Source organism: Arachis stenosperma, chromosome 7 (genome assembly GCF_014773155.1).
Source record: "Arachis stenosperma cultivar V10309 chromosome 7, arast.V10309.gnm1.PFL2, whole genome shotgun sequence".
NCBI lineage: Eukaryota > Viridiplantae > Streptophyta > Magnoliopsida > Fabales > Fabaceae > Arachis > Arachis stenosperma.
Window position 1 is genome coordinate 72,115,634 of NC_080383.1, and position 23,373 is coordinate 72,139,006.

At 40.0% G+C, this 23,373-nt stretch overlaps 1 protein-coding gene and 1 non-coding gene across 2 annotated transcripts; one reads left to right on the plus strand and one right to left on the minus strand.

The window, feature by feature from the left end:
* Nucleotides 1–308: 308 nt before the first annotated feature.
* LOC130942662 (small nucleolar RNA R71) lies at nt 309–416 on the minus strand. Its single transcript, XR_009071226.1, has one exon. It is a non-coding gene; the product is annotated as a small nucleolar RNA R71 (small nucleolar RNA).
* Nucleotides 417–6,617: 6,201 nt separating this feature from the next.
* Nucleotides 6,618–7,541, plus strand: LOC130939917 (uncharacterized). The gene is made up of 2 exons (XM_057867985.1): nt 6,618–7,071; nt 7,231–7,541. The coding sequence occupies exons 1-2, from the start codon at nt 6,618–6,620 to the stop codon at nt 7,539–7,541; spliced, it is 765 nt and encodes a 254-aa protein (XP_057723968.1).
* The last annotated feature ends 15,832 nt before the right edge of the window (nt 7,542–23,373 follow it).

The window sequence follows — 23,373 nt, forward strand, 5'->3', positions numbered from 1 at the left end:
TCCCTGCCATTGGAGCAAACAACTTTGAGCTTAAGCCTCAATTAGTTTCTCTAATGCAACAGAATTGCAAGTTCCATGGATTTCCATTGGAAGATCCTCATCAGTTCTTAGCTGAATTCTTGCAAATCTGTGACACTGTCAAGACTAATGGGGTTGACCCTGAGGTCTACAGACTTATGCTATTCCGTTTTGCTGTAAGAGACAGAGCTAGGACATGGTTGGACTCACAACCTAAAGAAAGCCTGGACTCATGGGAAAAGCTAGTCAATGCCTTCTTGGCAAAGTTCTTTCCACCTCAAAAATTGAGTAAGCTTAGAGTGGAAGTCCAAACCTTCAGACAGAAGGATGGAGAATCCCTCTATGAAGCTTGGGAAAGATACAAACAATTGATCAGAAAGTGTCCCTCTGACATGCTTTCTGAATGGAGCATCATAGGTATTTTCTATGATGGTCTCTCTGAACTATCCAAAATGTCTTTGGATAGCTCTGCTGGAGGATCTCTTCATCTGAAGAAGACGCCTACAGAAGCTCAAGAGCTAATTGAAATGGTTGCAAATAACCAATTCATGTACACTTCTGAAAGGAATCCTGTGAACAATGGGACAAGTCAGAAGAAAGGAGTTCTTGAGATTGATACTCTGAATGCCATATTGGCTCAGAACAAAATATTGACTCAACAAGTCAATTTGATTTCTCAAAGTCTGTCTGGAATGCAAAATGCACCAAACAGTACTAAGGATGCTTCATCTGAAGAAGAAGCTTATGATCCTGAGAACCCTTCAATGGAAGAGGTGAATTACCTAGGAGAACCCTATGGAAACACCTATAATTCTTCATGGAGAAATCACCCAAATTTCTCATGGAAGAATCAAGAGAGACCTCAACAAGGTTTCAACAACAATAATGGTGGAAGAAACGGGTTTAGCAATGGCAAGCCTTTTCCATCATCTTCTCAGCAACAGACAGAGAATTCTAAGCAGAACCCCTCTGACTTAGCAACCTTGGTCTCTGATCTAATCAAAACCACTCAAAGTTTCATGACTGAAACAAGGTCCTCCATTAGGAATTTGGAGGCACAAGTGGGACAGCTGAGCAAGAAAGTTACTGAACTCCCTCCAAGTACTCTCCCAAGCAACACAGAAGAAAATCCAAAAGGAGAGTGCAAGGCCATCAACATGGCCGAATTTGGAGAGGAAGGAGAGGAAGTGAACGCCACTGAGGAAGACCTCAATGGGCGTGCACTGACCTCCACTGAGTTCCCCAATGAGGAACCATGGGAATCTGAGACTCAAAATGAGACCATAGAGATTCCATTGGACTTACTTTTGCCTTTCATGAGCTCTGATGAGTATTCTTCCTCCGAAGAGGATGAGTATGTCACTGAAGAGCAAGTTGCTACATACCTTGGAGCAATCATGAAACTAAATGACAAGTTATTTGGAAATGAGACTTGGGAGGATGAACCCCTTTTGCTCACCAAAGAACTGGATGACTTGTCTAGGCAGAAATTACCTCAAAAGAGACAAGATCCTGGGAAGTTTTCAATACCTTGTACCATAGGCACCATGACCTTCAAGAAGGCTCTGTGTGACTTAGGGTCAAGTGTAAACCTCATGCCTCTCTCTGTAATGGAGAAGCTAGGAATTTTTGAGGTGCAAGCTGCAAGAATCTCACTAGAGATGGCAGACAACTCAAGAAAACAAGCTTATGGACTTGTAGAGGATGTTCTGGTAAAAGTTGAAGACCATTACATCCCTACTGATTTCATAGTCCTAGAGACTGGGAAATGCATGGATGAATCTATCATCCTTGGCAGACCCTTCCTAGCCACAGCAAAGGCTGTGATTGATGTTGATGGAGGTGAACTGATCATTCAAGTGAATGAAGAATCCTTTGTGTTTAAGGCTCAAGGATATCCCTCTGTCACCATGGAGAGGAAGCATGAAGAGCTTCTCTCAAATCAGAGTCAAACAGAGCCCCCACAGTCAAATTCTAAGTTTGGTGTTGGGAGGCCACAACCAAACTCTAAGTTTGGTGTTGAACCCCCACATTCAAACTCTAAGTTTGGTGTTGGGAGGTTCCAACATTGCTCTGAGCATTTATGAGGGTCCATGAGAGCCCTCTGTCAAGCTACTGACAATAAAGAAGCGCTTGTTGGGAGGCAATCCAATGTTATATTTTATCTATTTCCTTTTTGTTATTTTATGTTTTTTGTAGGTTGATGATCATAAGAAGTCACAAAATCAATTGAAAAAGCAAAAACAGAATGAAAAACAGGAAGAAAAACAGCACACCCTGGAGGAAGAACCTACTGGCGTTTAAACGCCAGTAAGGCTAGCAGGTGGGCGTTTAACGCCCAGTCTGGCACCATTCTGGGCGTTTAACGCCAGAAAGGGGCACCAGACTGGCGTTAAACGCCAGGAAAGGGCAAGAACCTGGCGTTAAACGCCAGAAATGGGCACCAGCCCGGCGTTTAACGCCAGAATTGGCTAAAAACGTGGTTTTTCATGCCATTTGGTGCAGGGATGACTTTTCCTTGACACCTCAGGATCTGTGGACCCCACAGGATCCTCACCGACCCCACCACTCTCTCTCTTCTTCTTCACCCATTCACCAATCACCTCAACACCTCTTCCCCAAAAACCCTTCACCTATCAAATCCCATCTTTCTCTTCACCACTCACATCCATCCTTCATAAAACCCCACCTACCTCACCCTTCAAATTCAAACCACTTTCCCTCCCAAACCCACCCATACATGACCGAACCATGAGCCCCTCCTCTCCTATATAAACCCTTCTTCACCCCTTCATTTTCACACAACCTAACCACCACTTCTCCCCCTCTTTGGCCGAACACAAAGCCATTCCCTTCTTCCTCATTTCTTCTTCTTCTACTCTCTTCTTTCTTCTTTTGCTCGAGGACGAGCAAACCTTTTAAGTTTGGTGTGGTAAAAGCATTGCTTTTTGTTTTTCCATAACCATTTATGGCATCCAAGGCCGGAGAAACCTCTAGAAAGAGGAAAGGGAAGGCAAAAGCTTCCACCTCCGAGTCATGGAAGATGGAGAGATTCATCTCAAGGGTGCATCAAGACCACTTCTATGGAGTTGTGGCCTTGAAGAAGGTGATCCCCGAGGTCCCTTTCTCACTCAAAAAGAGTGAATATCCGGAGATCCGACATGAGATTCGAAGAAGAGGTTGGGAAGTTCTCACCAAATCTTAATGGTTCAAGAGTTCTATGCCAATGCATGGATCACCAAGAACCATGATCAAAGTGTGAACCCGGATCCAAAGAATTGGCTTACTATGGTTCGGGGAAAATACTTGGATTTTAGTCCGGAAAATGTGAGGTTGGCATTCAACTTGCCTATGATGCAAGGAGATGAACATCCTTACACTAGAAGGGTCAACTTTGATCAAAGGTTGGACCAAGTCCTCACTGACATTTGTGAAGAGGGCGCCCAATGGAAGAGAGATTCAAGAGGGAAGCCTGTTCAACTAAGAAGGCATGACCTCAAGCCCGTGGCTAGAGGATGGTTAGAGTTTATCCAACGCTCAATCATTCCCACTAGCAACCGGTCCGAAGTTACTCTAGACCGGGCCATCATGATTCATAGCATCATGATTGGAGAAGAAGTGGAAGTTCATGAGGTTATAGCCCAAGAACTTTATAAGGTGGCGGACAAGTCCTCTACCTTAGCAAGGTTAGCCTTTCCTCATCTCATTTGTCACCTCTGTTATTCAGTTGGAGTTGACATAGAAGGAGACATCCTCATTGATGAGGACAAGCCCATCACTAAGAAAAGGATGGAGCAAACAAGAGACCCCTCTCATCATGAAATCCCTGAGATACCTCAAGGGATGCACTTTCCTCCACAAGACTATTGGGAGCAACTGAACACCTCCCTAGGAGAATTGAGTTCCAACATGGGACAACTAAGGGTGGAGCACCAAGAACACTCCATTCTCCTCCATGAAATTAGAGAAGATCAAAGAATCATGAGAGAGGAGCAACAAAGACAAGGAAGAGATATTGAGGAGCTCAAGCACTCCATAAGACCTTCAAGAGGAAGAACAAGCCGCCATCACTAAGGTGGACCCGTTCTTTAATCTCCTTGTTCTTTATTTTCTTGTTTTTCGAAAATTTATGCTTCATGTTTGTCCATGTTTGTGTCTTATGATCATTAGTGTCTTAGTGTCTATGCCTTAAAGTTATGAATGTCCTATGAATCCATCACCTTTCTTAAATAAACAATGTTCTTAATTGAAAAGGAGAAGAATTGCATGAATTTTGAATTTTATAACAGTTTAATTATTTTGATGTGGTGGCAACACTTTTGTTTTCTGAATGTATGCTTAAACAGTGCATATATCTTTTGAATTTGTGGTTCATGAATATTGGCTCTTGAAAGAATGATGAAAAAGGAGACATGTTATTGAGGATCTGAAAAATCATAAAAATGATTCTTGAAGCAAGAAAAAGCAGTGAATACAAAAAAAAAGAGAAAAACGAAAAAAAAGGGGAGAAAAAGAAAAAGAAAGAAAAAGAAAGAAATAAAGTTGTGATCCAAGGCAAAAAGAGTGTGCTTAAGAACCCTGGACACCTCTAATTGGGGACTTTAGCAAAGCTGAGTCACAATCTGAAAAGGTTCACCCAATTATGTGTCTGTGGCATGTATGTATCCGGTGGTAATACTGGAAGACAGAGTGCTTTGGCCCACAGCCAAGACTCAATAAGTAGCTGTGTTCAAGAATCATCGTACTTAACTAGGAGAATCAATAACACTATCTAGATTCTGAGTTCCTAAAGAAGCCAATCATTCTGAATTTCAAAGGATAGAGTGAGATGCCAAAACTATTCAGAGGCAAAAAGCTAAAAGTCCCGCTCATCTAATTGATATTGATCTTCATAGATGTTTTTGGAATTCATTGCATATTCTCTTCTTTTTATCTTATTTGATTTTCAGTTGCTTGGGGACAAGCAACAATTTAAGTTTGGTGTTGTGATGAGCGGATAATTTGTACGCTTTTTGGCATTGTTTTTAGTATGTTTTTAGTAGTTTGAGTTGAGTTTTTAGTATATTTTTATTAGTTTTTAGTTAAAATTCACTTTTCTGGACTCTACTATGAGTTTGTGTGTTTTTCTGTGATTTCAGATATTTTCTGGCTGAAATTGAGGGACCTGAGCAAAAATCTAATCCAGATACTGAAAAGGACTGCAGATGCTGTTGGATTCTGACCTCCCTGCACTCGAAGTGGATTTTCTGGAGCTACAGAAGCCCAATTGGCGCCCTCTCAACGGCGTTGGAAAGTAGACATCCTGGGCTTTCCAGCAATATATGATAGTCCATACTTTGCCCAAGATTTGATGGCCCAAACCGGCGTTCAAAGTCACCTTCAGATTTCCCAGCGTTAAACGCCGGAACTGGCACCTAAATGGGAGTTAAACGCCCAAACTGGCATAAAAGCTGGCGTTTAACTCCAAGAAGAGTCTCTACACGAAAATGCTTCATTGCTCAGCCCAAGCACACACCAAGTGGGCCCGGAAGTGGATTTTTATGTCATTTACTCATCTCTGTACACCTTAGGCTACTAGTTCTCTATATATAGGACCTTTTACTATTGTATTTTCATCTTCTGATCTTTGGAATCTGTTGATCTTTAGATCTTTTGATCACTTTGGGAGGCTGGCCATTCGGCCATGCCTAGACCTTGTTCTTATGTATTTTCAACGGTGGAGTTTCTACACACCATAGATTAAGGTGTGGAGCTCTGCTGTACCTCGAGTATTAATGCAATTACTATTGTTCTTCTATTCAATTCCGCTTGTTCTTATTCCAAGATATCACTTGTTCTTCAACTTGATGAATGTGATGATCCGTGACACTCATCATCATTCTCACCCTTGAACGTGTGACTGACAACCACCTCCGTTCTACCTTAGATTGGGTGGATATCTCTTGGATTCTTTAACCGGAATCTTCGTGGTATAAGCTAGAACTGATGGCGGCATTCAAGAGAATCCGGAAGGTCTAAACCTTGTCTGTGGTATTCTGAGTAGGATTCAATGATTGAATGACTGTGACGTGCTTCAAACTCCTGAGGGCGGGGCGTTAGTGACAGACGCAAAAGAATCACTGGATTCTATTCCGGCCTGATTGAGAACCGACAGATGGATAGCCGTGCCGTGACAGGGTGCGTTGAACATTTCCAATGAGAGGATGGGAGGTAGCCACTGACAACGGTGAAACCCTACATACAGCTTGCCATGGAAAGGAGTAAGAAGGATTGGATGAAGACAGTAGGAAAGCAGAGAAACGGAAGGGACAGTATCTTCATACGCTTATCTGAAGCTCTCACCAATGATATACATAAGTATCTCTATCTTTATCTTTATGTTTTATTCATCATCTATACCCATTTGAGTCTGCCTGACTAAGATTTACAAGGTGACCATAGCTTGCTTCATACCAACAATCTCCGTGGGATCGACCCTTACTCGCGTAAGGTTTATTACTTGGACGACCCAGTGCACTTGCTGGTTAGTTGTGCGGAGTTGTAGTGATCACGATTTCGCCCACCAAGAAGCACAGAAAGTAAGATGGGATGAATGCAAGATGATCACTCTAAGTGATGAGAGGAGTGTGGAAGAAGCAAACACACAAACAGAACACTTCCAAGATAATCCAAAGGAAAAGCATGAAGAGAGAAATCAAGAGGAGCTAAAGAAAGAGGAGACTCTGAACCCATATGCACCTTTTTCCCAAAGGCTCAAGGGTGGTGTAGCAAGGAGAGTATATTCAAGGTTCCTCGACATGTTTGCATCTCTTCATGTGAACATACCGTTCATTAAGGCTCTACAGCAGATGCCCTCATACATCAAGTATATAATGGAGCTGCTAACCAAAAAGAGTTCACTGAAGGGTGGGCAAACAATAGTGATGAATAAGGAGTGCAGTGCTCTCATTCAAACAGAGCCACCTACAAAGAAGAAGGACCCAAGAAGTTTTCACATCCCCTGTGCTATAGGAGAAGCAATGATTGATAAGGGACTCTGTGACCTGGGAGCAAGTATCAATTTAATGCCTCTACCCCTCATGAAAAAGCTCCAAATCAATGAGCTAACATCCACGGACGTAATCATCAAACTGGCCAACAAAACTCAAAAACAGGCAATAGGAGTGGTTAAAAACGTGTTAGTGAAGGTTGAGAACTACTTCCTTCCCACAGACTTTGTTATCTTGGAGATGAAAGAGAATCACATCCATCTCATCATCCTTGGGAGACCATTCTTAGCCACATCCAGGGCACTTATAGATATGGAGCGAGGAGAACTAATATTGAGGATACATGATGAACAACTCACCTTCAATGTCTTCAAACCCTCACAAGAAGCAGATCATGATAACAAAGAGTCAACAGAAGAGCACAATAAGGAACTGATGGAAGAGACAAGCACAAGAGCACAAGCACCACACCTGAGAATCCCTATGGTTGACAAGCAACGTGGTCAGAAGGAACAACAACCAAGTGTAACCTAAGAGGAGCTAGACCCACCAGAGTCACATGAGACAAGAAACAAAACCATCCTAAAAGAAGGAACCACAAGGAGCAAAGTAACATCGAGGGAAATAAGGAAAAAGGCCCCAAGGGTATGGAGGAAGAAGAAGATACCTACAGAGGATTTTTCTCCAGGAGATGAAGTGGTCTCTGCTTATATTCCACCTATCCCACCTCATCTTCCCATCATCCCATCTCAGCTGCCTCAAGTGTATACCATCAGCAAAATTCTGTCCTTAAAACATGTGGAGCTTCTTAACAAAGCCAATGGAGATAGATTCACTGCAAGAGGGGAAGATTTGAAGCACTACCAACCACCCTGACAAAGGCCAGACGTCAAGCTAATGACGTTAAAGAAGCGTTTCATGGGAGGCAACCCATGTTCTATATCCTTTCCTTTTAATCTTTGATAGTAGTTAATAAAGCAAGGTTCATGAATCCTAAACCAATTTTGACAAGCACTTATAAGAACCTCTACATGCAGTATATAGTGAATGACAAGTTTGGTGTTCAAGGCACACTAAGAGAGCTTGAACATAATTCATATTATGTCAACCTTAGAGCCTTAATCAAAATTTTCTTTTTCACCACATGATCACAAGCTAAGTTTGGTGTCACTAACGTTGCATGCATGAGTACTTGATTGGTCGGTTGGTTTACATTCATGAATGGCTCTTAGTTAATCAAAAGCAAAAAAAAAAAGGGGGAGGGGGTGGCTAGCATCCAAAATTTTTCCTCCCGCCACAATTCAAACTAATCTCTCTTTTCTCTTGTCTTGCAAGGATATTAAAGGGAATGTTGGAAGAAATTGAAGGGACAACCAATTGAAGGGGGTTCGGCCACTTCACCAAAGGAATCACACACTTGTCTTCAAGGGGAGTACCTTGGGAAGTGTTGCCATGCAATATTGGGAGCAGGATAGCCTTGGAAACTGAACCAAGAACCTCATAAAAGAAGTGATCCTTGTGCCCATCCAATGCCAAACCCCAACCGTCCACTATTAAGCCGTACCATCAATCCACACCCTTCAATCACCCATCATCTTCCTATATAAATGACCCCCACTCTATACTACTCTATATTCAAGTATCCGTCCATTCCATTTCTTTTTCTTCTTTCTTCCGAAACTTTACACCTTCACATCACCAATTCTTACTCATGGCATCATCAAGCTCCAATAGGCGAAAGGGGAAGGAGCCTATAGAGCAATCCCCTTTTGATGAGAAGAAATTTAGAACCTTTCACCATGCATTACAATTTGGGTGGATGGCTGAGAAAGAGATCATATATGAGTTAGGCTTCCAAGTCACAAAAACTGAGTGCCCCGAAATCACAGAGAAGGTGGTAAAGAGAAGATGGCAGCTCCTCACTGATCCGGTCACAAGAGTAAATGCAACTCTTGTAAGAGAGTTTTATGCAAACACGGTCAGGTATGATAGAGCAGATGAATCGTACATAAGCTTCGTAAGAGGGATGATGGTGGATTTTAGTCCCATGAGCATCATGAGGGTGTTAAAGCTACGAATCATACCATTCATAGAAGAGAGCTATCAATCCAGACTGGATAGCAGTACTAATTATGACCAGATTGTAAAAGATATCTGCATACCAGGAGCAGATTGGGTAAGAGATAAGAAATCCAAATTCATTAAGAGAGGGGATCTCACCCCTTAAGCAAAAGGGTGGTTCGCAATTGTAAGGAGATCCATCCTCACCGCCGGAAACAACTCAGAGGTAAACCTTAAGAGAGCAACAATGGTACAATATATACTCAATGGGGGAGAGATCAAGGTTCACGAACTCATAGCTCAGGGCATTCGGAAGTTTACTGAGAAAAGTGATTCCGGAGGAAGATTAGGCTACCCCAGCACCATTTTCCGTTTATGTGCAAAGGCTGGGGTGGTGTTCGAAGATGGAAATTCTGAGTGGATAAAAGTCGGCATCCCAATTACCCTTCGACGGATGCATGCCGTTGCACCTCCCCTACCTCAACGAAGACTAAGAAAGAGGCCAGCCCATCAAGTGGAAGAAGGACGAAATCCAGAGGAACAAGCCCCAGCCACTTTAGACATGCATCAATTACACGAAGCTATTGATGGCCTGTCTAGGCAATACATGGAGAATCAAGGGGCACAAAAGGAGCTTCAATTGCAAATGATGGATCGCCAAGAAGAATCACTCTCTAGATGGATGAACCAACAAGGGGAGTGGCAAAAGCAATTGATGGAGCAGCAACTGGAACAAGGGAGACAGTGGGTTGAATCCTTCCACAAGTTGAACCAAAAGCAAGACCAACAACAAGAAGCCATCCAAAAGCTAATCAACATCTAAGCACATCAAGGTGCACATATTCATGAGATGCATCGGAAACAAAGAGAACAGGCAGATCTTTTCGATAAATACAGAGTGTTCTCGGAAAGAGTCTATATGAGTGAAACCGGTTACCATGTAAACACTCAAGCCAGGCTCGGATACTTAGTCGGACAACTGCCTGTATTGCACCCTGGGATCACAAGGTATGAGGACGTAAAGGATGAATTAGCACGAGTGGAACGAGAGAGAGCCGAAAAGAGTCATGAATCAGTAAAAAAGGCACGAGAAGATTGGAAAATAGCCAGAATGAATCGGATGCAAGGAAGTGCAAGTGGACATAAAGAGGACAAACAAGGGAGAGAGCATGAACATTCCAATAAGTAAAAGGTGGTGGAGCTCCCTCTTCGTTTTTATCTCTTTCAAGTTTCAAATAAGGAAAATCATGTATGAAATAGAACATGCTTCCATAGTAGCTTAGGAACTTTCAATCTTGCCTTTAAAATTTCATTGTTCAGGTCTAAGTGTGTTGGTCTAGGTCCCTGGCTTTCCATTGTCATCTTGCTCATATGTAGGCTTGTCCTTTTAAGTCAATTAAAAAGAAAATGTTATGAAAAACAAGAGTGGGTTTATCTTGTGAAGTGAGTTCTTAAGTTTGTGGTATGGTAATTAATTAGCTAAGTTGGTTCACCAACAAGGTAATTAGGCAATTATATGCTCTAAATCACATGTTTAGAACACATCCTATTGAGACTAACCAATTAACAAGATCCTAATAAGAAAAAGAGAAAGAATAATAAGATTATAAAAAGGAAAGAAAAGTCATAAGAAATGATGCTAGGCACCAAGGGTTTGAATATTGAGGCATGTGTCTGTGGTGTTCCTGTGCAAGGGATATGCTTGGATGAATAAGCTCTCAGGGGTGCCTTCTCACTTGGTAACTTGGGTTAACTAACCCGAGATTATCAGCTGAAAGTCCACTATCAAGAGCAACCTTTGCTACAGAGCACTTAGTAACCCAAAGAGGTGCTGGACACTAACTGTGGTGTGCATGTATGGGGTAAAGAGACTTGAGGGAGTAAGTCCTTAGGGGGTATCTCAACACCTAGCACCTTGAACCAACTTGTTCGGGAGTGTTGGCTGAAAGCTTATCTTAAAGAGTCTCCCCCTCACAGAGCACTTAGCCTAAAAAGAATGCAATAAACCCTGGAAAAGAAGGGATGATCAATAAATAAGAAGTCTCAAAGGATGCAATCAAGCAAGTATTCAAGGGCAGTATAAGGATCTGCAGACCAGTGAAGGAATGAACCTAAGTTGCTAGGCATGAAACTCCATAAACCAATAATTTGACTTCTATAACAATGGATTGTTTATCTTGTTCTTTCATTCATTTTTCCTATGTTTTAGTACTTGCCTAGGGACAAGCAAGCTTTAAGTTTGGTGTTGTGATGCCAGGGCATCTTGGCCAGTTTCACTGACCTTTTCTTTACTGTTTTAGGGTAGTTTCATGCATTTTCTTAGTAATTAAGCAAGTTTTGGATGAAAATACACTTACACCTTGATTCAAGCAAACATTGTGAACTTTACAGGATTTCATGAGAATTAGGCAGAAATTGAATGATATAATTGATGATGCATAATCTCTTGACTTGGAACAGAACTTTGATGCACTTTAATTACTAGATTTCAGGACAAAGGAAGCAAGAAGGAGCCACGTTAGTTGTCACGTTAAGCTAATTAACATAACCACTAACGTGGATTGGGGACAAGCTTGTAGCGTTAATGGAAAAATTGATCGCCAATAACGCCTTCAACGCCATCAAAGCCCACGTTAGTTGCCACGTTAAGTACATTAACGTGGTAGCTAACGTGGAGAAAAAAAGGAGCTCCAACGTTAGTGGTAAAAGTGAATGCCACTAACGTTCCACAAAGGCACATTTAGCCACGTTAATCCAATTAACGTGAACTCTAACGTGGGGGGAAGAAGCAATCGCCAACGTTAGTGACACTCACCTTTGTCACTAACGTTGGACTAAGCCAAGAATGCCCACGTTAGTGGTCACGTTAAGATCACTAACGTGAAGAGTAACGTGGAGTTAAGTATGATGGGCCAACGTTAGTGACACTCACCTTTGTCACTAACGTTGGGGATGGCAATCACCACCACGTTAGTAGTCACGTTAATCCAATTAACGTGAACTCTAACGTGGGAAAGAAGGGGCGTTTAGAGCGTTAGTGACAAAGGTAAGTGCCATTAACGCTCTTGAAGCCTAGGCATGCCCACCTTAAGGGTCACGTTAGTTACACTAACGTGAGTTCTAATGTGGGGAGAAGACTCAAGAGGCAACGTTATTGAAAAAGGTGAACGCCAATAACATTTGCGAAGGACCAAAAGGCAACGTTAGTGGTTACGTTAGTGCCACTAACGTTGAAGTTAATGTGGATCATTAGTGGATTGGAACGTTAGTGGAAAAGGTGATCGTCACTAATGTTCTCGAACCCACATTTTCACTTAATGTTAACACTACTAACGTCCTAACTAACGTCCATGCCTAACTCACACTTTTCTGCAAGCAAAGTTGAGCCCACTAAAGATTGTAACTACTTTAACTCAAGATCAAAGGCCCATATCCAAGACTTGAAGAACTAACTAGAAGATCAAGAAGAGTAGTATATATAGGAGTAGTTTTGAACTAGAAAGTGGCTTGGCAATTTGGAGAACTACACCTTGTATATTTACTTTTCTGCACTTTTCTAGTTACTAAGGAATGTACTCTTTTCTACCATTTTCCATTTCCATTTCTAGAGCTATGAACAACTAAACCCCCTTTCATTGGGTTAGGGAGCTTTGTTGTAATTTGATGGATCAATTATAGTTTTCATTCTTCTTCCTCTTTCTTTTCTCTTGATTTACTAGAAGGCTTTCGATCTTAATTCCATTGGTTAGTTGTCTTGGAAAAGAAACTCTCCATAATTGGATCTTATCTGAGTCTTGGAAAAGGGATGAAGAGATCATGCTAGAAATGCTTTCTCATGTTAGACCAAATTGGGGTTTGGACGGATATAGTGACATGTAATCCTCCCAACACTTTAATTTGAAAATACATGTGGTATAATCAGTGACCATACTTCATCTCTTCCCATGAGAAATTAAATCAAGGAATTGGGCAATTGTTCAAGCTTATAGAGATTGGGTTGCCAAGGAATTGGGATCCAATCACCTAAGATTGCCAAGGAGATCAATGAATGTATTGATTGAGGAAGAGATGAGAATGAATTTGATCCGGAGAATGCAACATCTTCTAAGCCCAATGAATCTCCTATTTCTGGTCTTACCCATTCTCTTTACTTTTTTCCATTTATCTTCATGCTCATTTCCCCAAATCCCCATTTAAGATTCTGCAATTTACTTTCTGCACTTTACTTTTCCGCTATTTAATTTTCTGCAATTCTCAACTCAATTTCTGTTAGCTCAACTAGCACATCTTTCCAACTAAAGTTGCTTGACCAATCAATCCCTGTGGAATTCGACCTCACTCTATTGTGAGTTTTTACTTGACGACAATTCGGTATACTTGCCGAAGGGAAATTTGTTGAGAGACAAGTTTCCGTGCATCAAGGACGGATGGTAGCCATTGACAATGGTGATCCACCAACATAAAGCCTGCCATAGATAGAGCCATGCGCGTTTGAAGAAGAAGGCAGTAGGAAAGCAAAAATTCAGAGGGTAAAGCATCTCTGAAACACCAACCTGTTCTCTATTACTGAAAAAAAGTATCATTTATTTCATGTTCTTTTACTTTTTGCAAACAAAACTCTTTTTATTATTAAACTTCTGACTAAGAGTTACAGGATAACCATAGCTTGCTTCAAGCCGAAAATCTCCATGAGATCGACCCTTACTCACGTAAGGTATTACTTGGACGACCCAGTGCACTTGCTGGTTAGTTGTGCGGAGTTGTAAAAGTGTGATTGTAATTTCGTGCACCAAGTTTTTGGCGCCGTTGTTGGGGATTATTCGAGTTTGGACAACCGAAGGTTCATCTTGTTGCTTAGATTAGGAATAATTTATTTTTGTTGGTTTAGAGTTTTCTGTTTGAGTCTAGTTTCATGTTCTAAGTTTGGTGTCAATTGCATGTTTTCATTTTCCTTCATATTTTCGAATTTTTGTGTTCCTTGCTTGATCTTCAGTTTTTCTTGTTTTGTGTCTTTCCTTGTTTTTCTTGTGCATTTTCGAATTATTAGTGTCCAAAGTATAAAAAATTTTAAGTTTGGTGTCCTTTGTGTCTTTATTTTCTTAAAAATTTTCAAAATCTGTTCTTGGTGTTCATCTTGACATTCAAAGTTTTCTTGTTTGTTTCCTTTGTTTTGATATAAAAATTCTAAGTTTGGTGTCATTCTGTTGTTTTTCTCTTTCCTCATTAAATTCCAAAAAAATATCTTTTCCTTTATTTTACTGATCATTTTCGAAATTTCTTAGGTTGACTTAGTCAAAATTTTAAAATTTGGTAGTTTCTTGTTAATCAAGTCAAGATTTCAATTTTAAAAATTTATCTTTTTAAATCTTTTTCAAAACAAATTCTTTTCCAAATTTCTTTTTCTATTTTTATTTTTCGAAAATCTTTGATAAAACTTTTCAAAATCCTTTTCCTTTTTTATCGAATTCCTTTTCCCATTTTTTTAATTTGATTGAAAAATTTTAAGTTTGGTGTTTTCTTGTTAAGAAAATCTCAATCTTTAAAATTTTAAAATCATATCTTTTTCAAATCTTTTCTTTTCTTTATTATCTTGCAAGTAGCAATTTTCAAATATCTTTTTAGGACATATCTTTTTCAAAACTTCCTAACCACCTTCTCTCTCTTCATTTTTTGAACTTATATAAATTTTTTTAATTATTTTATTTTATTTTATTTTCGGTATATATAAATATATATAAAAAAGGGAGAGAAAATTGTTTATTCACAATTCACATCATTTCCCTTTCTCCATCATGGACCTAAGTGGGACTGAATAGTCCAGAAGGACTCTAGGATCATATGCTAACCCCACTACTGCTTCATATAGAAGTAGTATCTGTATATCCTCCATTAGAGCCAGTAGTTTTGAGTTAAATCCTCATCTCATTATTATGGTGCAGCGAAATTGCCAGTATTCTGGTCTTCCACAGGAAGAACCTACTGAATTTTTGGCACAGTTTTTACAAATTGCTGACACAGTACGTGATAAGAAAGTGGATCAGGATGTCTACAGATTATTGCTGTTTCTATTTGCTGTAAAAGACCAAGCTAAGAGGTGGTTAAACAACTAACCTAAGGCCAGCATAAGAACATGGAAACAGTTGTTAGACAAATTCCTAAATTAATATTTTCTTCCTAAAAGGATGACACAGCTAAGGCTGGACATCCAAGGCTTTAAAGAAGAGGATAATGAATCTCTTTATTATGCCTGGGAGAGGTACAGAGAGATGCTAAGGAAATGCCCCTCTGAAATGTTTTCAGAGTGGGTGCAGTTAGACATCTTCTACTATGGGCTTACAACAAAGGCCCAAATATCTCTAAACCACTCAGTTGGAGGATCTATACACATGAGAAAGACAATTGAGGAGGCTCAAGAGCTCATTGATACAGTTGCTAGAAATCAGTATTTGTACTTAAGTAGTGAGTCCTCCATGAAAGAAGAGGCTAAAGCAATATCCACTGAACTTAGTCCTCTAGAACAAGTTGCTGAACTCAATCAGCAATTACTTGCTCTAACAAAATAGTTAGCAGAATTTAAAGAGATGCTACAAGACACTCAAAATGCTAACAAGAATATGGAAGCACAATTGGATCAGACAAGACAGCAATTATCTAAACAAATAACAGAAGAGTGCCAAGCTGTTCATTCGAGGAGTGGAAAGACATTGAATGCCTCAACTCAAACCAGCAGGAAGCCAAGAAAGGAACAACTAACAGAGGATGACCAAGCCACTGCCCAAAATCTCTATGAGGATAGTAAGAGCCCAGAGAGGAATGATTCTGGCGTTCAAACGCCAGAAAAGGGTGCAAAATTGGCGTTAAACGCCTAGTGGATGGCCAATTCTGGCGTCCAAACGCCAAAAAAGGGTGGAAAATTGGCGTTAAATGCCCATCCAGCCCCCAATCCTGGCATTCAAATGCCAATAAGGGATCAGACACCTGCAGGTGCTGATAACAACCCTCTTAAGCAGGCTTCTCCAACCACTTCTGTAGGAAATAAAACTGCAGCAACTAAAGTTGAAGAATATAAAGCCAAGATGTCTTATCCTCAAAAATTCCGCCAAGCAGAACAGGATAAACAATTTGCCTGCTTTGTAGACTATCTCAGGACTCTTGAGATAAATATTCTGTTTGCAGAGGCACTTGAGCAAATATCCTCTTATGCTAAGTTCATGAAAGAGATCTTAAGTCATAAGAAGGATTGGAGAGAAAATGAAAAAGTTTTCCTCACTGAAGAATGTAGTGTAGTCATTTTAAAAAGCTTACCAGAAAAGCTTAAAGATCCCGGAAGCTTTATGATACCATGCACATTAGAGGGTGCTTGTACTAAGACAACTTTATGCGACCTTGGGGCAAGTATCAACCTGATACCTGCATCCACTATCAGAAAGTTGGGTTTGACTGAAGAAGTCAAACCAACCCAAATATGTCTCTAACTTGCTGATGGTTCTGTTAAAATGCCGTCAGGCGTAATTGAGGATATGATTGTCAAGGTTGGGCCATTTAACTTTCCCACTGACTTTGTAGTGCTGGAAATGGAAGAGTACAATAGTGCAATTCTCATTCTAGGAAGACCTTTCCTAGCAACTGGACAAACTTTCATTGACGTTCAAAAAAGAGAGGTAACCTTGAGAGTCAAAGAGGATGAGTTTAAGTTGAATGCTGTCAAAGCTATGCAGCATCCAGACACATCAAAAGACTGCATGAGGGTTGATATTATTGACACCCTGGTGGAAGAGGTCAATATGACTTAGAGACTCGAATCAGAGTTAGAGAACATTTTTAAAGATGTTCAGCCTGATTTGGAGGAACCAGAGAAAATAGAAGAACCTCTAAAAAGTCCTCAAGAAGAGGAGAAGCCTCCAAAGCCCGAGCTCAAACCACTACCACCATCCTTGAAATATGCATTTCTGGGAGAAGATGATACTTTTTCGGTAATCATAAGCTCTGCTTTAGAGCCACAGGAAGAGCAAGCACTAATTCAGGTGCTAAGGACACACAAGACAGCTCTTGGGTGGTCCATAAGTGATCTTAAGGGCATTAGCCCAGCCATATGCATGCACAAGATCCTATTGGAGGATGATGCTATGCCAGTGGTTCAACCACAGAGGCGGCTGAACCCAGCCATGAAGGAGGTGGTGCAGAAAGAGGTCACTAAGTTACTAGAGGATTGGATTATTTATCCTATTTCTGATAGTCCCTGGGTGAGCCCTGTCCAAGTTGTCCCCAAGAAGGGAGGCATGACAGTGGTTCATAATGAAAAGAATGAACTAGTTCCTACAAGAACAGTTACAGGGTGGCGTATGTGTATTGACTACAAAAGGCTCAATACAGCCACCAGAAAGGATCATTTTCCTTTACCATTCATAGACTAGATGCTAGAGAGACTACCAGGTCATGATTACTACTGCTTTTTGGATGGCTATTCAGGTTACAACCAAATTGCAGTAGATCCACAGGACCAAGAGAAAATGGCATTCACGTGTCCATCTGGGGTAGTCGCCTACAGAAGGATGCCATTTGGTCTGTGTAATTCACCTGTAACCTTTCAGAGATGCGTGCTCTCTATTTCTCTGATATGTTGAAAAAATTTCTGGAAGTCTTCATAGATGACTTCTCAGTATTTAGAGACTCATTCAGCTCATGTCTTAACCATTTAGCACTTGTTCTGAAAAGGTGCCAAGAGACTAACCTAAGTTTAAACTGGGAGAAATGTCACTTTATGGTGACTGAAGGAATTGTCCTTGGGCACAAAATTTTGAACAAGGGAATAGAGGTGGATCAAGCTAAGGTAGAGGTAATTAAAAAATTACCACCACCTGCCAATGTTAAGGCAATCAAAAGCTTTCTGGGGTATGCAGGATTCTATAGGAGGTTTATAAAGGATTTTTCGAAAAATGCAAAGCCTCTGAGCAATCTACTAGCTGCTGACACACCATTTGTCTTTGACACAGAGTGTCTGCAAGCCTTTGAGACTCTGAAAGCCAAACTAGTCACAGCACCAGTCATTTCTGCACCAGACTGGACATTACCATTCGAACTAATGTGTGATGCCAGTGACCATGCCATTGGTTCCGTATTAGGATAGAGGCATGACAAGCTTCTGTATGCCATTTATTATGCTAGTCGTGTTTTAAATGACGCATAGAAGAATTACACAACCACAAAGAAGGAGTTGCTTGCAATGGTTTATGCCATTGACAAGTTCAGATCTTATTTAGTAGGATCAAAAGTGATTGTGTACACTGACCATGCTGCTCTAAAATATCTCCTCATAATGCAGGATTCAAAACCCAGACTCATAAGATGGGTGTTACTTTTGCAAGAGTTTGATATAGAAATAAGAGACAGAAAAGGGACAGAGAATCAAGTAGCTGATCATCTGTCCCAGATATAACCAGTAACAGGAGCGTCCATCCCTCCTATTGAGATCTCTGAAACCTTTCCAGATGAGCAATTGTTTGCCATTCAGGAAGCACCATGGTTTGCAGACATTGCAAACTATAAAGCTGTGAGATTCATACCCAAAGAATACAGTAAACATCAAACAAAATATTTGGTTTCTGATGCAAAGTACTACTTGTGGGATGAACCATATGTCTTCAAAAGGTGTGTAGACGGAATCATCTGTAGATGTGTACCTAGAGAAGAGGTATAGAAGATCCTATGGCATTGCCATGGATCGCAATATGGAGGACATTTCGGAGGTGAGCGAACAGCCACTAAGGTTCTCTAGTGTGGCTTCTACTGGCCTACTCTCTATAGAGACTCCCGAGAGTTTGAACATAGCTGTGACAGTTGCCAGAGAGCTGGTAATCTACCTCACGGTTAATCCACAGACAATGGGCAGGCTGAAGTCTCAAATAGAGAACTGAAACAAATTCTGGAACAGACTGTAAATACCCATAGAAGGGATTGGGCAAGAAGTCTAGATGATGCTCTGGGGGCATACAGAATCGCATTCAAGACTTCTATAGGAACCTCTCCATACCAGCTTGTGTATGGAAAAGCATATCATCTGCCAGTAGAATTGGAACACAAGGCCTACTGGGCAACCAGGTTCCTAAACCTTGATGCCAAGGTAGCTGGAGAGAAAAGATTACTCCAGTCGAATGAGCTAGAGGAGTTTAGACTCAATGCTTTCAAAAATGCAAAAATTTACAAGGAGAAAGCAAAAAGGTGACATGATAAGAAGTTATCATCTAGAGTCTTTGAGCCAGGACAGAAGGTTCTGCTGTTTAACTCTAGGCTCAGATTATTCCCTGGGAAATTAAAATTCCGGTGGAAGGGACCATATGTGATTACAAGTGTGTCACCATATGGATATGTAGAGTTTTATGATATTAACTCTGACAAAAAGTTCATTGTTAATGGGCAGAGAGTCAAGCATTATCTTGAAGGCAATGTTGAGCAAGAATGCTCAAGACTGAGACTAGATTAAGGCTCAGTAAAGTCCATCTAAAGAGAATAAAGAAGCACTTGCTGGGAGGCAACCCAGCCATTAGCAAAGTTGTTGTTAGTCAAATAATAATTATACGAGTTTAATATAGTTTATTTTTAAGGTTTATGGTCAATTGCAGAGGTTTATAGAAAAACAAAGAAGCTAGTGGAAAAGAAGCTTACTGGCGTTTAAATGCCAGTAAAGGTAGTAAACTGGGCGTTAAACGCTAGAATGGCTATCATTCTGGGCGTTTAACGCCAGTAAAGTTACCATTCTGGGCGTTCAGAAAAACACCCAATGACAAAGGATTTCTGGCGTTTAACGCCAACCAGGCCCAAAATGGCCACCAGATGGGCGTTAAACTCCAGAATGGCTATCATTCTGGGCGTTTAACGCCAGCGCAGCAAGGGGGAGGTGATTTCGTTTTCAATTCAATTTTTTTTTTTTCAAATTTTCATGTTTTAATTCATAATTTTCTGCATAAACATGTCACAAATATTCATCTTTCAATTTCAATTTTCAAAAACTAATGATTTTATAAATTCTTTTTAAATTCTTTTTCAATTCTTTTTCAAAACAATTTTAAACCTCATTTTTTCCAACTCTTTTCTTCATCCACCTTATCTTTTATTTCTTAGATGCATCAACAAAAATTCTAATTTTACTTATTTATATCTTTTTTATATCTTTTAAATTTTAAAATCCTATCTTTTTCATATCATAATTATTTTTTATCAATAATATCTTTCTCCCTTATCTTTTTCAAAAATTCGAAACCCACCCCCTCCCTTTTAAATACCCATTCGGCCACCTCCTTGAGCCATTATTTGAATCTTTCTCTCCCTCTCTTCCTCTTCTTTCTTTTTTTTTTTGCTTGAAGACAAGAAAACTTCTAAGTTTTGTGTGATTTTCTGTGATCACTGACCAAGATCATGGCCCCTAAAGGAAAACAAACCACTTTAAGAGGCAAGAAAGAAAACAATCCAAAACCACAATGGATGCATGAGAGGTTCTGCACTAAAGAATATGCAGATCATTACTTCAAAATTGTGTGCCAAAGATCAGTGATCCCGGAAGTTAAATTCGATCTGAAAGAAGACGAATATCTGGAGATCCAAGAGCAGATTCGAAACAGGAGCTGAAAATCCTGGCTAATCCTGAGATACATGTTGGAAGAAACATGATCCATAAATTCTATGCAAATCTGTGGATGACAGATAAGCAAAGAATGGAGGGAACTGCCTTCCACACCTTTTGAACTGTGGTTAAGGGAAAGGTTATTTACTTCTATCTTGATAAAGTGAGAGAAGTAGTCAAACTTCCTCAGCTACAAGATGATCCAGAATCCTTTAATAAGAGAATGGCTAAAGATAAAAAGTTGGATCAAGTTCTAGAGGACATATGCCTCCCTGGAACCAAGTGGATAACCAACTCAAAAGGTGTCCCAAACCAACTGAAGAGAGGAGATCTCAAACCAGTCGCTAGGGGCTGGGTGGATTTTATTGGGCGTTCTATACTTCCCACTAGTAACAGGTCTGAAGTCACTGTAAAAAGGGCAGTGATGATTCACTGTATTATGCTGGAAAAAGAAGTGGAAGTTCATCAGCTGATTCCTTGTGAGATTTACGTATTTGCAAACAAGGAATCCACTGAGGCCAAATTGGCTTACCCAAGCTTAATCAGTATGTTATGTAAGGATGCGGGGGTGAAGATAGAAGTGAATGAGTACATCCCAGTTGAAAGCCCAATAACCAAAAAGGTAATGGATGGACCTCAAGTTCAAGATAACTTCATCAAGAGGAGGGGGCATGAGCTCCTCCCAGAAATTCCTCAATTTGACTATTGGGCCCACTTAGAAGCATCTGTTACCAAGCTGCAAGAAACTATGGATCAACTCAAAGAAGAGAAGCAGAATCAGAACAACATGCTCTGCAAACTGCTCAAAGAACAGGAAAAGCAAAGGAGTGAGATACAGGAGCTAAAGCGCTAGAAGTTGTGCTTTGATGAGCTAGCCGTCCCACAGATTGAGGGAGCACCTCTCTCTCAAAATAAAGGTTGTTGAGTCCTAACTCTGTGATAACTTCTGTTGTTAGAGACCTATTTTAGGATTGCATGAGTATTGATATTAGAGTTGCATGAGCATCAGTATTATTTTTATTAATTTGGGTATAATTTACTCCTCTTATCATCATCAAACATGAATAAAATAGTAGATTTTTTTAGAAGAGCAAGGGTGCAAATATTTTGAGTACAAAATAAGAAAAATTCAAATTATTTATATGTGGTGGTATTACTTTAGCTATCTGAATGAATGCTTGAATAGTGCATATTTTTTATAGTGAAGTTTATGAATGTTAAAATTGTTGGCTCTTGAAAGAATAATGAAAAAGAAAAATGTTATTGATAATCTGAGAAATCATAAAATTGATTCTTGAAGCAAGAAAACGCAGTGAAAAATACAAAGCTTGCGAAAAAAATAGGCAAAAAAAAGAAAGAAAGAAAAAGAAAAAGCAAATAGAAAAAGCCAGTAACTCTTTAAACTAAAAGGCAAGGGTAAAGAGGATCCAAGGCTTTGAGCATCTGTGGATAGGTGGGCCCAAGGGAATAAAATCATGGCCTAAGCTGCTAAATAAAGCTGTCCCTAACTATGTGCTTGTGTCATGAAGGTCCAAGTGAAAAGCTTGGGACTGAGTGGTTAAAGTCGTGATCCAAAGCAAAAGAGTGTGCTTAAGAACTCTGGACACCTCTAACTGAGGACTCTAGCAAAGCTGAGTCACAATCTGAAAAGGTTCACTCAATTATGTGTCTGTGGCATTTATGTATCCGGTGGTAATAATAGAAAACAAGATGCTTAGGGTCACAGCCAAGACTCATAAGTAGCTGTGTTCAAGAATCAACATACTTAACTAGGAGAATCAATAACGCTACCTAAATTCTGAGTTCCTATGGACGCCAATCATTCTGAACTTCAAAGGATAAAATGAGATGCCAAAACTATTCAGAAGCAAAAAGCTCTAAGCCCCACTCATCTAATTTGAATTTGAGCTTCATTAAAGAATCTGAGATGTTATTGTACCATAATCTTCTTTTTATCCTATTTTATTTGTCTAGTTGCTTTGGGACAAGCAACAATTTAAGTTTGGTGTTGTGATGAGCGGATATTTTATACGCTTTTTGGTAGTGTTTTCATATAGTTTTTAGCATGTTTTATTCACTTTTTGTTATGTTTTTATTAATTTTTATTCAAAAATCACATTTCTGAACTTCACTATGGGTTTGTGTGTTTTTCTATAATTTTAGGTATTTTCTGGCTGAAATTGAGGGACCTGAGCAAAAATCTGATTCATAGGCTGAGAAAGGACTGCAGATGCTGTTGGATTCTGACTCTCCTGCACTCGAAAAGGAATTTCTGGAGCTATATAGGCCCAATTGGCGCTCTCTTAATTGCGTTGGAAAGTAGAAATCTTGGGCTTTCTATAAATGTATAATAGTCCATGCTTTACTCGAGATTTGATGGCCTAATCTGGCGTTAAACACCAGCCAGAAACCTTTTTCTGGTGTAAAACGCCAGAACTGGCACCAAAGCTAGCGTTTAACTCCAAGAATGACCTATGCACGTGAAAGCTTCAAAGCTCAACCCAAACACTCACCAAGTGGACCCCGAAAGTGTATTTCTGCACTATCTGTACTTAGTTACTCATTTTCTGTAAACCTAGATTACTAGTTTAGTATAAAAACTACTTTTAGAGATTCATTTGGGGACTTATGACATTTTTACATTTCATATTGTATTCTTGATGGCATAAGTCTCTAAACTCCATGGTT

Bases quoted from the DNA above. Each gene is read 5' to 3' on its own strand.
- LOC130939917 (XM_057867985.1), top strand. From the start codon at position 6,618: ATGATCACTCTAAGTGATGAGAGGAGTGTGGAAGAAGCAAACACACAA. The intron at 7,072-7,230 runs GTATCAATTTAA...TCCTTCCCACAG, and splicing joins ACTCTGTGACCTGGGAGCAA to ACTTTGTTATCTTGGAGATG.